General features: G+C 43.1%; 1 protein-coding gene across 2 annotated transcripts in view; it reads right to left on the bottom strand.

The window, feature by feature from the left end:
* Nucleotides 1-1,907: 1,907 nt before the first annotated feature.
* LOC132849780 (zinc finger protein 585A-like) overlaps nucleotides 1,908-16,916 on the bottom strand; it is a 36,190-nt gene continuing 21,181 nt past the window's right edge. The window contains exons 8-9 of one of the 2 annotated variants that reach the window (XM_060875640.1): nucleotides 10,837-11,274; nucleotides 1,908-3,213 (exon numbers count right to left, since the gene is read on the bottom strand). In XM_060875640.1, coding sequence (XP_060731623.1) covers nucleotides 2,313-3,213; nucleotides 10,837-11,274 — 1,339 coding nt within the window. In that variant the 3' untranslated portion in view covers nucleotides 1,908-2,312. Of the gene's footprint in view, nucleotides 3,214-10,836; nucleotides 11,275-14,538; nucleotides 14,911-15,036; nucleotides 16,556-16,916 lie in introns of those variants that run through there. The other variant, XM_060875639.1, reaches the window with a different exon arrangement.

Genomic DNA, 16,916 nt, shown 5'->3' on the forward strand with positions numbered 1-16,916 from the left:
CACTGAACACTCTCTCCGCCCATATTGACAAGACACGGCCCTTTCTGCTCATTGGCTACACATTAGTTTTGTTTTTGTTTCATTTGTCTTCCCGACTCAGTTTTCTGAAGCGTTTCTCAAACATCAGAGACCCCACCTTTAATACCCATGTTCAGAAGTGCCCCACTGTAAAAGTGAACAAGTCTGCACCTTGTCATTTCCTCTGTTACTGTGTTTTAGGATTATCAGAAAGCACTGGAGAATTTTAACATCCTAAATTCAGAGTGCAAGGAGATGTTACAGAACTGTGAAAAGTTAATTCAGGTAAAATTTCACCTCTCATTGAACCAGGAATGCTGTAGGACTGCTATAACAATTTTTAAACAAGATAAAAAAAAAAATAAAAGAAATCAGTGTGGTGTCAAATCCTTATTGTCTACTGGACCAAAATTCACTTTGTGTTAGTATTGTTTTTTTTTTTAACCTTTTTTTGTTTCAGGAGATTGATCATGATCAGGACGCTCACGTTATCCTGATAAATCAGTATAATCAGCTGAAGGTCAGTTTTTATGCCTCTGCCACTTTGGTAGTCTCAGTTATCAGTAGTGTTGTCAGTACCAGTAGTGTAGTCAGTACCAGTAGTGTAGTCAGTACCAGTAGTGTAGTCAGTACAGTCGGGTGACAAACAGATTTGATTGTTTATCTTCCAGGAGATGTCTGTCCAGATATCCCAGGTGACCAAACTGCAAGCCTTTGTACAGAAGCTGGAGGAAGAGCTCCAAGATACACACAGAAAACGTGATGTGTTAATGGCGGTAAGTGAGAAATAATAAAAAAAAAAACGTCAGGTTTCTTTTTTGGATGGACGTGTCTCACTGCTGAAGGAAAAAGCAAACACTTGAGTTTTAACCTCTTTTTGCTTCATTCTGTTTTAGGAGAAAGAACAAAAGATGGTGGAAGAAAAGTTCCAAAAGCTGCAGTACAAAGAGATGAAGAAAAATTGTAAACAGTGTTATGAGTTACTAAAAGTAAGTTGTTTTCCTTCTCATGACTGATAAAGCACACGGTGTCAGTTACGGGTCAGAAACAGAAATACAGCACCTCATTCACACAGGAATATTTAGAAGCAAACATTTAAGCTTCTAGATTATGATCTGACTTACAGAATAAATCTTTATTTCACAGAAGCATAACAAAGACGGATGTGAGGACCCTGAGGACCCATAAATACCTGGCAGTGGTGGAGTTTAACACTTAACACTTACTTCCCCGACATAATGGTCTTTCTGGTCTAAATGTTGGACCGTTTCCTGGTCAAAAATATAATGTTCTTTGTCATGGGTTTCAGTTGATGAACTATGGGAGCTTGAAGCTCAGGCTCTCAGGAGGGCTTTTGTGGTGTCAGTATGGAGGGAGTAGCTTCTGGAACATTATTGCTGTTAGGTGCAGTTTTGTTGGATGGACCCATAAACCCCAAATACCTACCAGGGGTGGAGTTTAACACCTGATTAAATAGATAGATTAAGGATGGCTTCAAAAACAGCAAGGGTCAAACTGTCTTGAGCCACAAGAGACAAATCTCACACATGACCATAGAATCCACACTCACTTCCTGGACAGCGGAGACACCTGGCACATGTGGCAGGGCATCTACAAACTTCACCTGCCTGTTACCGTCAAACAGTGAAAACCGTCAAATTCCTAGGAATCTACATCAGCGAGGACTTGACGGATTGCTGAAGACAAAAAATCTGGGGATGCCATATAGACGCTCCTTTCTGACGTGTACTGCTATGTCGTTGTCCCCCCTTCAGCCAATGAAAATTGCCTCTGGGGCATTCTCATAGCTTCAAGCCGTGGCACTGTTCCCTCAGGAGGGAACTTAGTAATGTTTGAGATTCAGACACAAACTCACAAACACCTACCAGTTTACATTTATATAGTTTATTTGGACCAAAATAGTGGCACTTTTCTGCTGTTTACATAAATTTTCAGTTTACAGGTTGCCTTTTACCCGAATGTCTAAATAAACAATTTTTCAACATTTACATTTACAGCATTTGGCAGACGCCCTTATCCAGAGCGGGTTAGGGTCAGGGTTAGGGTTAGGGTCAGGGTCAGGGTCAGGGTTAGGGTTAGGGTCAGGGTTAGGGTTAGGGTTAGGGTCAGGGTTAGGGTTAGGGTTAGACCCTTACATTATCTCATTTTTATATAACTGAGCAATTGAGGGTTAAGGAACTTGCTTAGGGGCCCAACAGTGGGATCAAACTCACAACCTTCTGATTGGTAGCCCAACACCTTCACCACGAATGTACCATATCATTTAATCATATTTAATTTGACAAATAGTTCAAATAAGGTGATGGTTCTGTGTTAGTGCACTTGTGGGTTTTGAACGTAAGCGAATAAGCGAAACTTTTGCCGCACCGTGAGCACTGATACGGCTTTTCTCCCGTGTGAACACGCTGGTGGACATGAAGGCTACTCTGCTGAGAGAAGTTCTTCCCACACTGCGAGCAGTGATACGGTTTCTCTCCTGTGTGAATTCGCTGATGTCGCTGAAGATGACTCTGATGATTAAAACACTTTTCACACTCTGTACAGTAATACGGCTTCTCTCCCGTGTGAATGCGCTGGTGTCGTTGAAAAGTACTCTGATGAGTGAAGCTCCTCCCACACTGTGAGCAGTGATGTGGCTTCTCTCCGGTGTGAATGCGCTGATGGAGTTGAAGATTACTTTGTAGAGTAAAACTCTTCCCACACTGTGAGCAGTGGTACGGTTTCTCCCCCGTGTGAATGCGCTGATGGACTTGGAGATTACTCTTTTGGGTGAAACGCTTTCCACACTCTGGGCACTGATACGGTTTCTCTCCAGTGTGAATGCGATGGTGAAGATGAAGATGACTATGATGATTAAAGCTCTTCCCGCACTGTGTGCAGTGATACGGCTTCTCTCCTGTATGAGTTCGCTGGTGTTGCTGGAGATCACTCTTTTGAATAAAACCTTTCCCACATTGTGAGCAGCGATGCGGTTTCTCTCCTGTGTGAATGCGATGGTGTTTTCGGAGAGTACATTTTTGATTAAAACCCTTCCCGCACTGTAAGCAGCGGTACGGCTTCTCTCCTGCGTGACAGCACTGATGAACTCTGAGAGCACTTTGACTCGTAAATCTCCTTCCACACTCTGAGCAGTGGTAAATTTCACTCTGCATTTCTTTCCCAGAGGTGATAGACCTCAGAGCATCAGATGAAATGTGCTCATCGCTGGTGCTGCTTGTAGACACGTGAATCTCGTATTTAATCTCTCCTGATGTCTGCGATCTCACACACTCCTGGCAGCTCTGGACGTGTTTGTTCAGGGCAGTTTGAGACGTATAAGAACGTGAACACAAGGAGCAGGAAAAGACTTGCATCAGGCTGTTGTTTTCTTCAGGAGCAGTGAAAGAGAAAAATAGATTAGAAATGCAACAAAAATATAAAACCATGTTAAGGAACAACCACAAAGTAAAGAAGGACTGCAATTCTATGAGGACTAATTGTTATAATTATTATTATTATTTCATTCATTTATTTATTTAGGACCAATTAAGTGCAAGTGTAGTGCAGTGAATAGAATATACTTCATAACCACACTTAATTATATAATATTGGCATAGAAAGCTCAGGCAGGAACACACTGGAAGATCTGGGATATCTTTGTTGGCAAGGGGATGCAAACTACATACATGCAAAGCAGCTACATACAGCAGAGCCAGGACAACACTAAGGAAAGGCGAATTAGGGCCATCACACATCAGCGCCAGACTGTGGCTGCTACACCAGACCGTGGATGATACACCAGACCGTTGTGCCTCAACATCAGTGTGTTGTGCCTCAACATCAGTGTGTTGTGCCTCAACATCAGTGTGTTGTGCCTCAACATCAGTGTGTTGTGCCTCAACATCAGTGTGTTGTACAAAACAGTGCAAAGGTATAATAGAGTTGTAAATGTTGTAAACACAGGTTTAATGCAAGCATAAATACATTTGAAAACCACAGAACTCAGGACATTAAGAGTTACTGATACTGCACAATGACACACATGCTTTTTTATTATTATTATTTTATACTGTATAATGCTATAGCAACTGTACCTAGCTTAAGAACTGGTTTGACATTAAATTGTTAGTATTATTATTATTATTATTATTATTATTATAGTTTGTTGTTTTGGTTTTCTTGCATTTTAAACACTTTTACATGTTCTATATTCTGAAGACGACTCTGCAATGTCATTGATCTTCTTGTGTAATGACGATAAAGACTATTTTATATCTTTAAGTTTATTAAATCTAGTGTGTGAGGGAAGAGAGGCGAACACCACTCCATTTGTACCAGTGCACCTAACTGGGCAGCACAAGATATGTTCACTTCTCATGGGGGAGTAAGGAAAAGAGACAAATGCTCCAGTCCAATAACTCCAGGCATGAGCCAAAGTGAGACATTAAAAGATGGCAAACGACAGCCGAAGTTATTTCAGAGAAGCTACCGAGTTAGAAATGCAGCAACTCTAGCTAGAAATTCCCAGCTGAGTCCAAATGTGGTGGTAAATCTGAAAAATAAAATGACTATACTAGACTTTACCGTTTTCAGAGCGCTCTTTGTTCCTGCGGTAGTCACACGTACGGCTGAGGTTTTGAGCACGATTCTCATCGTACCACACCAAGAGTTCCTGTTCTGAGTCGATGGGTCGACAAGAGCGGTACAGAATCCCCCCTCGATATTTAAACGCCACAAGATTCTGCGCTTCCTCATTATGAGCGCAATTTACATACCTGAGAGAATCAGACAGATTGGAAGTTTTAAAAAAGTTACAAATGGAGAGAAAGAGCAGAATTCAGAGGTACGATTATGATAAATTTCTACAGAACAAATAACAAATACTTTCCTCACCTCATCCAGTTAGCACACACTTCTCTCTTGGCATCGATGTATTCCTCACGCTGCCCCTTCCTGTAAATCTGCAACAACGACAAAACATTCTCAGGTAATTACGTCAATTATTCTGTGATCATTTCTAAGCACTTCTGCCTCATTATAACCTCAGAGGGCATCTTGTTCTTTTTAAACGGTGCTGCCAAAATCTTTATGTCTGAAGTAAGAAAGACATCAGCCACCAGCTGACCTGTGATTGGTGCTTGATTTAAAGACTGACTGCATTCATCTTAGAGCAGGATTATACTGCGTTAGGAGATTAGGATGATGCACTGGAGCTAATTTATAGAACAGTCCAATCTACAGACGACAAAAGAGGGTCTCAGTCCATGATGCAGTAGAAAAACACCTTGTTTCTGTTCATTACACCTGACATGACTGTCACTGAATGGAAGCATGACACTGGGTGACACACAGTGTCCCTTTGGGAACATTTAACCAAAAATAATCTGACGTTGAGCCAAAAATCTCTCCAAAAAAAATATTTATTGTTTGTTTATTTTTCTTTTTGAAGGACGGGGTGCTGCATGAGATGCTCTGGTCTTTATGATCTTAAAATGGACAACAGTCCTCTGGCCATTATCACAGTTATGAGGGATTCAACGTGAGAATTTTCTGTACAAACATTAAATTTTTACTATCTACAGGTTCATTTATTATCTGTTGAGTAAGTGAGAATTAAATACACTAAAAGTAACAGGACACGTCTTTTAATGTTGTTCTTTTGGCTGCTCCCTGTTCGGGTTGCCAGAGTGGATCATTAAGTCTGCGTATCTGATTTGGCTCAGGTTTTACGCTGGATGCCCTTCCTGACACAACCCTCCTATTTGGGACCGGCATTGAAAGTCAATCCCTCTGGGGAATAGAACCTGGACCACAGCAATGAGAACATGAGATCCTATCGCTGGTCCACCAGGAGCCTAAAGGACACAACTTTATAAGGAATAACTCACCACCCAGGAGTATCTGCTGTTCATGGCGTCCTCTCTGTCCACCAGCTCTCCCTGGTAGGGTCCGAAGTGTGCACCAACTGGAACAATCTCCCCATTATTAAACACTCCCAGACCTGCGTCAGGAATATCGGAATTCCGAATCTCTAGTCCAGGAGGAAGAGTTTGTCTGGCTCGGTCAGTGACCCCCAAGGGAACAGGAGTATCAGGGATGAAGAGCGCTGGACCGTGAACCTCACACTTGTTGAAGAAGTGAGATTTGCAAAATTCACAATCTGGAAGGATTTGATTCCCAAATTAATAAATAATCTCCAGTAAATTTAGTTTATAGTGTTTTAAGTGAGTAAGAATATAATTAAGGGAGAAAGAAACTTCAGCCTCCTTCAGCTCTGTGCTTTTAATCATCAGAACTACACTTGTGTACTCCTCACCAACACACACACACACACACACACACACACACACACACACACACACACACACACAAACACACACACACAACACAAACACACACACACAAAACAAACACACACACCATACACACACACACACACACACAAACAAACACACACACAAACAAACAAACAAACACACACACACACGCACACACACCATACACACCATACACACACAGAAAGGCTGGATGTCTTACAGAGATAATCTTCATTGTCAGCTTCTTCCTCTTTCATGCACAATTCAGGTCTGTTTCTGTGATCGTCTCCATGGTTGTAGATGTTCAGGTCCAGTGTCTCCTCTTTCTTCACACGGACATCTGTCCATCCCGATGTCCCTCCATCTGAAGTCTTTGTTTTCACATATTAAATAAACAGTAAAACTTATTCAGCAGTGTAGTAAAGTACAAACACCTAAAGTACAAACACCTAACATTTAAATCATGTTATTGTTTTCGGTCACAAACCCTGAGAGTCTTTATGTTTTACCTGTGAGGAAGCATCAGGATCCTGAGAGGAGGAGAAATTTCTGTCTGAACTCATTCTAACAGGTCTGAAAAGAGATCAACACTCATTAACACTGCTGCTATAATAAACACCAATTATTATTAACGCTACTGTTACAATAAACACCAATTATTATTATTAACACTACTGTTACAATAAACAATTATTATTAACACTACTGTTACAATAAACACAATTATTATTAACACTACTGTTACAATATACACCATTTATTATTAAAACTACCTGAAGAATCCCAAATCTCTTCCCCTTGTATAAATAGTGCACTATGTAGAGTGTACATGGCGTTATTTTGTTCCCTATCTAGGGCACTTAATAAGTGAAGGCAGGTCGATTTGGAACACAGCCACACGTCTTCTGTTTTATCTTACCTGTCAGGGTTTTTAAGCAAATCGGAGTTTTAAAGCTTCAAACACAGACATAACGACGAGTATTTCTTTATTTCTGTATGGAGCCAATCTTACTTAAACTCTTATTTAATGCGTTAATAATAGCTTTGTCAAGTAGCTCAGCTGCTCAGGATAAAAACCAGCAGCCTCTTTTTGTTCTTCTGCGTTTTCTGGCGATTGTAGAAGCAGCTGCTGGGCGCGTTACCGCCACCAACTGGAAGCAAGGAAGAGGGTATTGTACTCATGGCTTGAAGAAAATGATCTAAACCTCTGACAGATTCTGTCAAACAGGGACTTTTCAATAACCCTGGTAAAGCCATAGCGATTTTCAGAGTGCTCCCAAGTCTTTCTTAAACACGTGTACACTGTTCTCTGAGCCATTCTTACAGCTGCTCAGTGGCTTTCAGCTGCAATGATATAGATGACCCTACTCCAATGTGCCTTGTTGTAGCTTACAACTACTGGAGGATGTCCAGGTCCTGCTCCAAAAACAATGTGGCTTTTTATAGAGTATTGGAGTAGTTTCATTTGCAAGGCAGGAAAAGGGTTAAGGCAGAGGACATGCAGGGTTAATCAAGTTAATATCTTGTGTTTAACCTTCTACATTTACTCTGGTTACTCATCTAATGCGGTTTCTGCTCGGCCACTCATTCTAACCAAAAGCAGTGTCCAAAAGGAAAACAAGACGACTCTCCTGCCTGGCATCTTAGTAGTCAATGTCCAGTCTCTAGAATACAACCTCAGTGACCTTAGGGCCAGGGTTAAGGGACATTCTAGACTGCAACCACCTCTACAGCAGTACCAGACCATGTCATCCAAGTTCTTCTAGGTTCACTGTATGGACATAATAATGGAGTCGGGGAGGTCAAGGGAAGGTGCAATGTGTCTGATTGTAAACAAAGGTTGTTGTGACACCACAAGCAGTCGACCTCTTTCAGGCTCCTTCCCACCCAACCTGGAACTTCTGATCACCAAATGTCACCCTTTCTCACCCTTGGGAGTTCATCTCATAGTCGCTGACATTCAGGACACTGTCGTATGGGACCTGCATGAGCCTTTCATCCTCCAACTGACACAACACCATGAAGATACATGCATTGTGGTGGGGGACTTTCCAAATTTCCACCAGCACATCACCTGCACCCATAGAGCCAATATGGCACAATCATGTCCACTGTGTGGGAAATCGGACCATGTCACGATCTTCCTCATACCTAGAGGGTTAGAGTTAGGGTTAGGCTAAGCTAGGCTAAAGAAGGCTAAAACAGTAAGTTCTGTGGATGGCCACAAAGGTTTAAACAAAAGGTGCTTTGTTCTAAGTTTTTTAGCACTTCTAGATGATTTACCAGGAAATTAAAGCTGAAATTCCGTTTTGTTGTCTCCTTGATCTCAAACCCAAATAACTTTTGAATTTAAACCAAAATATTTTGCTGTACCTTCTGGTTGACATTTTGGTCTCATAAAAGTAAGATGCTAAATGTTAAATAATGCTAAATGTTTGCTAAAAAAAAACTGTGAGCTAGAGTTCAGCTTACTCCCAGAAATAAATAGAAATTATCAATAATTCCAACCCTTTTCTATACCAACTATCATACAGAGATGTCCTGCATCTGGTCCAAGAGAAAATCGCACTTTTCAATACATTTAATGTAATAGTGTTAAATCCAGCACAGTAATGTGATGTAATGACTTCCACTGTTGCATAATAGACACATGGTTATATTCATATACAAGAGTTAGCAAAGATTAAGGAAACCAACACAGTTTGAAACTTTCTTTTACTTGAAAAAAGAACAGAATATTTTTTACACATTTTCCTAATTTTTAGGATTCAGACACCTACAGTACAGTTGTGTACCTACCAGTTTTGGCAGCATACAGATGACACTGATGAACCTGACAGATGGTCTTAAAGTTTTCTGGGCTGATTGTTGGTACGGTTTCCACTCTCCTGACAGTATATTTGCTAGAGTACGTGACGTATTTGTCATTAAATTGTTTGAACTCAAAGTCAAAGACATGTGAAACGTGTGATTAGTCATTTGCTTAACATTAAATTCCAGACTTTGTTAGTAATAAAGTAACTGTACTAGCTACCAGAACACCATGATATATGCCTTTATATCAATCTTCTATCTAGTTAAACACAAATGAAATAACACATTATTGAAAGTGAAAATTGGTTGATTTACATGATGCATGCTAAGCTTTTATAGGCAGAAAGTTAAATGTACTAGAATACAAACCAGAGTCACCAAAGTTTTCTGCTACTTCCTTCCAAGCTTCTTTAATGTCTCTATAGTCATGTGACAAATAAGATGAAAACATTTATATGATTGAAATAGATGTCCCACTCATGCCATGAAAGTGGTCAGAGGAATCATTAGAGCCAACCAACCGATTTTGTTACTTTACTACCTAAACTTTTACAACCTATTTGTTACTTACATACATAACTTACATCAAGTTAAAGAGAATCTCATCTCACGTGACTCTTGGTGAGGTCACTTTTACCAGTCAGCACTGGTGTTGAAATCATGTTTTACACTGAAACCGTCACCGAAGACGTTGCCGCTTGCTAGTGTGAATGCTATTTAAAGTCAAAGGTAAACATTAAAGGTGGGGTCTCCGTTGTTTGAGAAATGCTTCAGAAAACTGAGTCGGGCTGACAAACAAAACAAAAACAGAACAAACGTGTAGCCAATGAGCAGAAAGGGGCGTGTCTTGTCAATATTGGCAGAGAGAGTGTTCAGTGCGCATGTGTGACGTGTTTGAGCAGAAAGCGGTTTTAAAATTGATATGGAGGATAAAAACAAAGAAAGAAAGCGAAGAAAGGCTTACGATAAGGTAAGAAGTAGGACCCGTGTTAATATAGGATCAGCTTTCCAGCGCTGGAGAGAACTGAAGGAGCGGGAAGTTCGGCACATATTCACAGATTGGAGTTTCCCGAGTCAATAACTCCTGAGCTAAACGCTGTTACTACACAAATAACACCTCTTTTCTATCGTAGTAATGTAGAGACGCAGCTACAACCGTGTTTTGTGTAGTAACAGTGTTTAGCTCAGGAGTTATTGACTCGGGAAACTCCAATCTGTGAATATGTGACCAACTTTACTTAAGACGCCGAGGCGCTTTTTTCCTTCTCGATAGGTGAGTAACGTTGGTTTTGCTTTGTTACACAGAACTAATATATGTCTTTGTCCTTTACATGATTATACTTGTGTGTCATTTTTGCTTGTTTGTTTATCTGCAATCATATTGTTCTTCGCTTCAGCTATGATAAAGACACACATACATGTGGGCGGAGCTATCGATACAGGGGTGGGACCCATTTGGGTTAGGGGCGTGTTTGTTTTGGTGATTTCAAATGACAACGTTGGCTTTCAAACAACGGAGACCTCACCTTTAAAACTGGAATATGAATCCATAAAATAACAGTGAATGCTTTTTGTCTTCCACAGCGAAAAATGTTACACATATCATTATAAGCCAGAAAAGGAATGATAAGGTCATATTTAATTTGATAAATAATTCAAATGATGTAACGGCTCTGCATTAGTGCACTTGTGGGTCTTAAACGTAAGTGAATAAGTAAAGCTCTTCCCACACTCTGAGCAGTGATACGGCTTCTCTCCTGTGTGAATGCGCTGGTGTAGCTGGAGAGTACTATGCTGAGAGAAGTTCTTCCCACACTGTGAGCAGTGATACGGTTTCTCTCCAGTGTGAATGCGCTGATGTCGTTGGAGATGACTCTGTAGAGTAAAACTTTTCCCACACTCAGAGCAGTGAAACGGCTTCTCCCCCGTGTGAATGCGCTGATGGACGTGGAGATTACTCTTTTGATTAAAGCACTTTCCACACTCTGGGCAATGATATGGTTTCTCGCCTGTGTGAATGCGCTGGTGTAGCTGGAGATGACTCAGATGTGTAAAGCTCTTCCCGCACTGTGTGCAGTGATACGGCTTCTCTCCTGTGTGAATGCGCTGGTGTTTTCGGAGATTGCTCTTTTTATTAAAACTCTTACCACACTGTAAGCAGTGATACATCATCTCCCCGGCTTGACTGCACTGATATGTTTTCGGAGCAGTCGGTGGAGTAAAGCTGTTACTACCTGAGCAATCGTTGCTTTTCTTCTGCGTTTCTTTCTGAGAGGTGTTGAAACTAAGAGCAACAGATGTTTGCTGATTACTGGAGCTATTCGTGGGCATCTGACTCTCTCCTGATTTCTGCCTCAAATCCTCTTCACAGTGGAATCTCTGGATGTGTTTGTTGAGGTAAATTTGAGATGTATAATAAAGTGGACAAAATGAGCAGGAGAAAAGTTGAAACGCAGATTTCTTTACTTCTAGAGGAGAGAAAGACAAAACGAGGGGAAAAAGAACATTAGAAACAAACAATAAAATATAACACTTGGTGGGTTAACCAAGCACTAAAATGGCTTGATAAGTAAAAAGATATATTATATGATAAGTCCAAGAAGCACTGGTTAAGATAAGGCAGGTTCAGATGTGCCCCTTTTCCACCGAGGCAGTTTGAGTGCTGGTTCAGAGCTTAATTTAGAATTAGTGCTTTCTTTTTCGACACCCAAAGCACCGGCTCTGAACCAAGAAAAGTGGTTCTTAAGTAGCACCAAAACGTTGCTGGTCTAGACCTAAGAACCGCTTGCGTCAGGGACTGTGGACGGGGCTGTGACGTGGCTGTGACCCCCCCCGACCTGAACCCGAGTGGTGTTCTGTTATTGGACTTCTGTGCTAGTCACAGTTTGTCCATAACAAACACCATGTGCACAAGGGTGTCCATCAGTACACATGGCACCAGGACACCCTAGGTCGGAGGTCGATGATCGACTTTGTGGTTGTTTCATCTGACCTCCGGCCATATGTCTTGGACTCTCGGGTAAAGAGAGGGGCGCAGCTGTCAACTGATCACCACCTGGTGGTGAGTTGGATCCGATGGCGGGGGAGGAAGTTGGACAGACTTGGCAGACCCAAAAGATCTTCAACTCCCACCTCCGGCAGAGCTTCAACCAGATCCCGAGGGAGGTTGGAGACATTGAGTCCAAGTGGACCATGTTCTCCACCTCAATTGTCGACGCGGCTGCTCGGAGCTGTGGCCATAAGGTGCCTGTCGTGGCGGCAATCCCTGAACCCGGTGGTGGACCCCGGAAGTAAGGGATGCCGTCAAGCTGAAGAAGGAGTCCTATCGAGCCTGGTTGGCTCGGGGGACTCCAGAGGCAGCCTATAGTTACCGGAGGGCCAAGCGAGCTTCAGCTCGGGTGGTTGCGGAGGCAAAAATTCGGGTTTGGGAGGAGTTCGGTGAGGCCATGGAGAAGGACTATCAGTCGGCCTCGAAGAAATTCTGGCAAACCTTCCGCCGTTTACAGTGGGAGTGGGAATCTGCTGACTTTGACTGGGGACATCCTTGGACGGTGCAAGGAGTACTTTGAGGTTCTCCTCAACCCCACCGACATGTCTTCCACTGAGGAAGCAGAGGCTCAGGGCTCAGTTGTGGACTCGTCGATCCCCCAAGCTGAGGTCACTGAGGTAGTTGATAAGCTCCTCAGTGGCAAGGCACCGGGGGTGGATGAGATCCGTCCTGAGTACCTCAAGTCACTGGATGTTTTGGGGCTGTCTTGGATGACAAGCCTCTGCAACGTCGCGTGGCGGCTGGGGACAGTGCCTCTGGACTGGGCAGACTGGGGTGGTGGTCCCTCTGTTTAATAAGGGGGACCGGAGGGTGTTCCAACTAGAGGGGATCACACTCCTCAGCCTCCCCGGAAAAGTCTATGCCAGGGTACTGGAAAGGAGAATTCGGCCGATAGTCGAACCTCAGATTCATGAGGAACAATCCGGGTTTCGTCCCGGTCGTGGAACACTGTACCATCTCTATTCCCTTCACCAGGTTGCTTTAGGGTTCATGGGAGTTTGCCCAACCAGTCCACATGTGCTTTGAGGATCTGCAGAAGGCATTCGACTGTGTCCCTCGTTGTGACCTGTGCGGGGTGCTCTGCGAGTATGGGGTCCGGGGCCCTCTGATAAGGGCTGTCCGGTCCCTATATGACCGGAGCAGGTGTTTGGTTCGCATTGCCTGCAGTAAGTCAGACTTGTTCCTGGTGCATGTTGGACTCCAGCAGGGCTGCCCTTTGTCACCGGTCCTGTTCATTATTTATATGGACAGGATTTCTAGGCACAGTCGGGGGACAGAGGGAGTCCGGTTTGGGGACCACAGGATTTCGTCTCTGCTTTTTGCAGATGATGTTGTCCTGTTGGCTTCCTCAAATCAGGACCTTCAGCGTGCACTGGGACGGTTTGCAGCCGAGTGTGAAACGGAGAGGATGAGAATCAGCACCTCCAAGTCCTCAGCCGGAAAAGGGTGGCTTGCCCCCTTCAGGTTGGTGGAGAGCTCCTGCCTCAAGTGGAGGACTTTAAGTATCTTGGGGTCTTGTTCACAAGTGAGGGAAGGATGGAGCAGGAGATCGACAGGCAGATCATGTGTATCTTCTGCAGTGATGCGGTCGATATACCAGTCTGTTGTGGTGAAGAAAGAGCTGAGCCGCAAGGCAAAGCTGTCTATTTACCAGTCAATCTACGTTCCTACCCTCACCTATGGTCATGAGCTTTGGGTCATGACCGAAAGGACAAGATCTCGGATACAGGCGGCCGAAATGAGTTTCCTCCGCACGGTGGCTGGGTGCTCCCTTAGAGATAGGGTGAGGAGCTCGGTCACTCGGGAGGAGCTCAGAGTAGAGCAGCTGCTCCCCAGAACATCCCCCTGGGGAGGTGTTCCGGGCATGTCCAACCGAAAGGAGGCCCCGGGGAAGACCTAGGACACGCTGGAGGGACTATGTCTCTTGGCTGGCCTGGTAACGCCTCAGTATTCCCCCAGAATAGCTGGAGGAAGTGTCTGGGGAGAGGGAAGTCTGGGCATCCCTGCTTAGACTGCTGCCCCTGCGACCCGGCCCCGGAAAAGCGATAGAAGATGGATGGATGGATGATCAATTATCAGCACACATGATAGTATGTAGATACATGCTAAGGCTAACTTTTTTCTGTGTTAATGATAAAATAACGTTATGTACTTTCTCGATTACAACCTCCGTTTATACAGATTACATGGAGCTGCACGTACACGTCGGATTCACCGGAAAAAATAATACTATGGAAGTGAATGTGGTCCATGAACGGTTTGGTTACAAGCATTTCTCAAAATATCTTCCTTTGTGTTCATCAGAACAAAGAAATGTATACAAGTTTGTAACAACATGAGGGTGAGTAAATGATGACAATTTTTATTTTTGGGTGAAATATCCCTTTAAGGCTTGCTTTACTAAGCCCATTGCTGAGTGTATTTGTGTTTGTGAGTAGGGTGAGTCCTTGTCTGTATGCATGTATCTGTGAGGCTCTGTGTGTATTAAACTAGTGAAGCAAATTGTCATAAAAGCTGTGAAAGTCCTTTGGGATGACTTCCTTCAGGTCTTGGAGGTGTTTAAATTTCAGCTCTGTGATCTTCAGGCTGTCTGAATAGAGTGGGGTGACTGTCTGGCTGTCTGAGGTGGAGTTTCGGAGTTCTTGACTCGGATGTGGACGCCAGTCATCAGAATGGTTTATTTTCAAGTCCATCGTTCCATTGTTGTTGTACCTAATAGCACAAAATATAACACAACAAAGTAATCACTGTAATCACTGTTTCATTAAAAAATATGCAACATCATAATGTCATGCCTACAGTATATTGGTACGACATAAGATTTACATTGGTAATTACCTGATGGCTCTGATATCATGGACAGTTAGGTCACCAGGCCTTACTCCAGGGTGCAGAGACTTGCAGAGACTCAGCTTGGTGAAGTCCTGGAAGAAGGTGTGGTCGATGTACTTGACTTCGTATGGATGAGGCTTCACACGGGCCCTCTTCATCAAGTTAACATACTCCGCTGGGAGATACACATCCTGGTCCCTCAGACGCCTCTCGATGACGCTGTGAACGGAGTCGCATTCCATCTGACTATGCCCTTTCTCAAGGTACTTCTGAATGACGACTTTGTTTTTCTTCATGGAGAACAGAAGAAGTGCATTGCTTAGAACTGCATTCCTGGTCTGATACCCGCAGCCGTCACTCCACAAAATAAATGTGTCAGGCTCAGTGTGTGCAGAGAGGTAGTCAACAATGCATGAAGCAAACTCACTGGCAGACAGGGATCCCTCACCTTCATGCCAGACATAACATGTAGCACTGTGTGTCAGCATGTTGTACACGGTGAAATTGTGAACTGCAAGCTTTGTTTTATAATACAATTCAGGGGCTTTTAGCTTTGGGCACAAAAGGAGGGCTTGCAAGTCCATACATATGACCATGATCTTGTTGCTGGCCTTGCATTTGTCGGACAGCTTTTCGGTGCAGGCCTCTTCTTTTTGAAGGAGGTGGTGCTGCCACTCGTCATCAGGTAAGTTGCCGGTCTTGAAAGCACAACAGATGTTGCACTGGTCCTTTTTTCGGTGGTAAATGTCTAGGTTGAGACGCTTGAACTCATCTGCGAACACTTGTCTTGACAAAGGTGTTACATTCTTCTCTGCTGCAACGCGACAATACACTGCATACAGATCAGCCATCGACTGAAACACAGGTTCCAGATACTGTTTGGATGTTGAGGATCTACAGTAGTGTGAGGGCACTTTTGGCAGGTCCTGCAAAAAGCTGCGGATGAATTCATGGCCTGCTACTGAACGACGTGCGTTGCTGTGTGTTTGTCCCTCAGTGTCTGCTTGCGTGTATCCCTCCTTTGCCCAGTTTACGGCAGACCACTCGCCTATTCCTAGGGTAGACAAAAACATACTTTTGCAGACGCGCCTTCTCTGCCCGCTGACCCGTAAAAAAAACATCAGGGAATTTGATCTTCTGGAATTTTCAGCCCCCCTTCTCCTTTGCACAGGGACCACATCAATTAGACCATGCACATACATCCTCTTCTCCTCCCAGGTCATATGTTGCCAAAAGTAATTGAAAATGCTATTCCTCTCAGGCTCGCTGATTGCACTGCAGTGATGTTTAGCTGACTTGGCACATGCTGCTGATGAACATCTAGGCCCAATAGCCCGTGGCTCCCTCATTATTTCCTTCTGCTTCTGTTTTCCAGTGTATGCCTTCCCAACCATTCTTCTTTTCTTGTTGATGACTTTCTTCCAGGTGTTTTCAGCTCTCAGTCTTTTCCTTGGAGGTGCATCTTCCTCAGCGTCTAAGCACAAATTCTCTGCATCCAGGTCCTCTTCGCTTCCACCATGGCAAACTTCAAAATACACACAAACCAAACGTGCATGAATGAGTTACATCTTTATAAACTGTCAACAGTGAGGGCTAGCTAACACTTCATAATAACTTTCACTTATAAGTTACTTATAAGTTATTAGTTAATGATGAACTAATAATTTACAAAACATGACTATACAGTACATTTATAAATAATTAACAAGTGACATGCTAACATTTTATAAATTAGTCACAAAGCTTTCTGCAGCCCCTAATCAAAAGTGTAAACTATTCATCACTGATATATACAGATATACAGTATAGCATAGCACTTATTAATCATTTGTGAACGTATTAAGTAATAATTTAAAACTAACTTATAACTGAGTTTATAAAACATT

Source organism: Tachysurus vachellii, chromosome 8, assembly GCF_030014155.1.
Source record: "Tachysurus vachellii isolate PV-2020 chromosome 8, HZAU_Pvac_v1, whole genome shotgun sequence".
Taxonomy (NCBI): domain Eukaryota; kingdom Metazoa; phylum Chordata; class Actinopteri; order Siluriformes; family Bagridae; genus Tachysurus; species Tachysurus vachellii.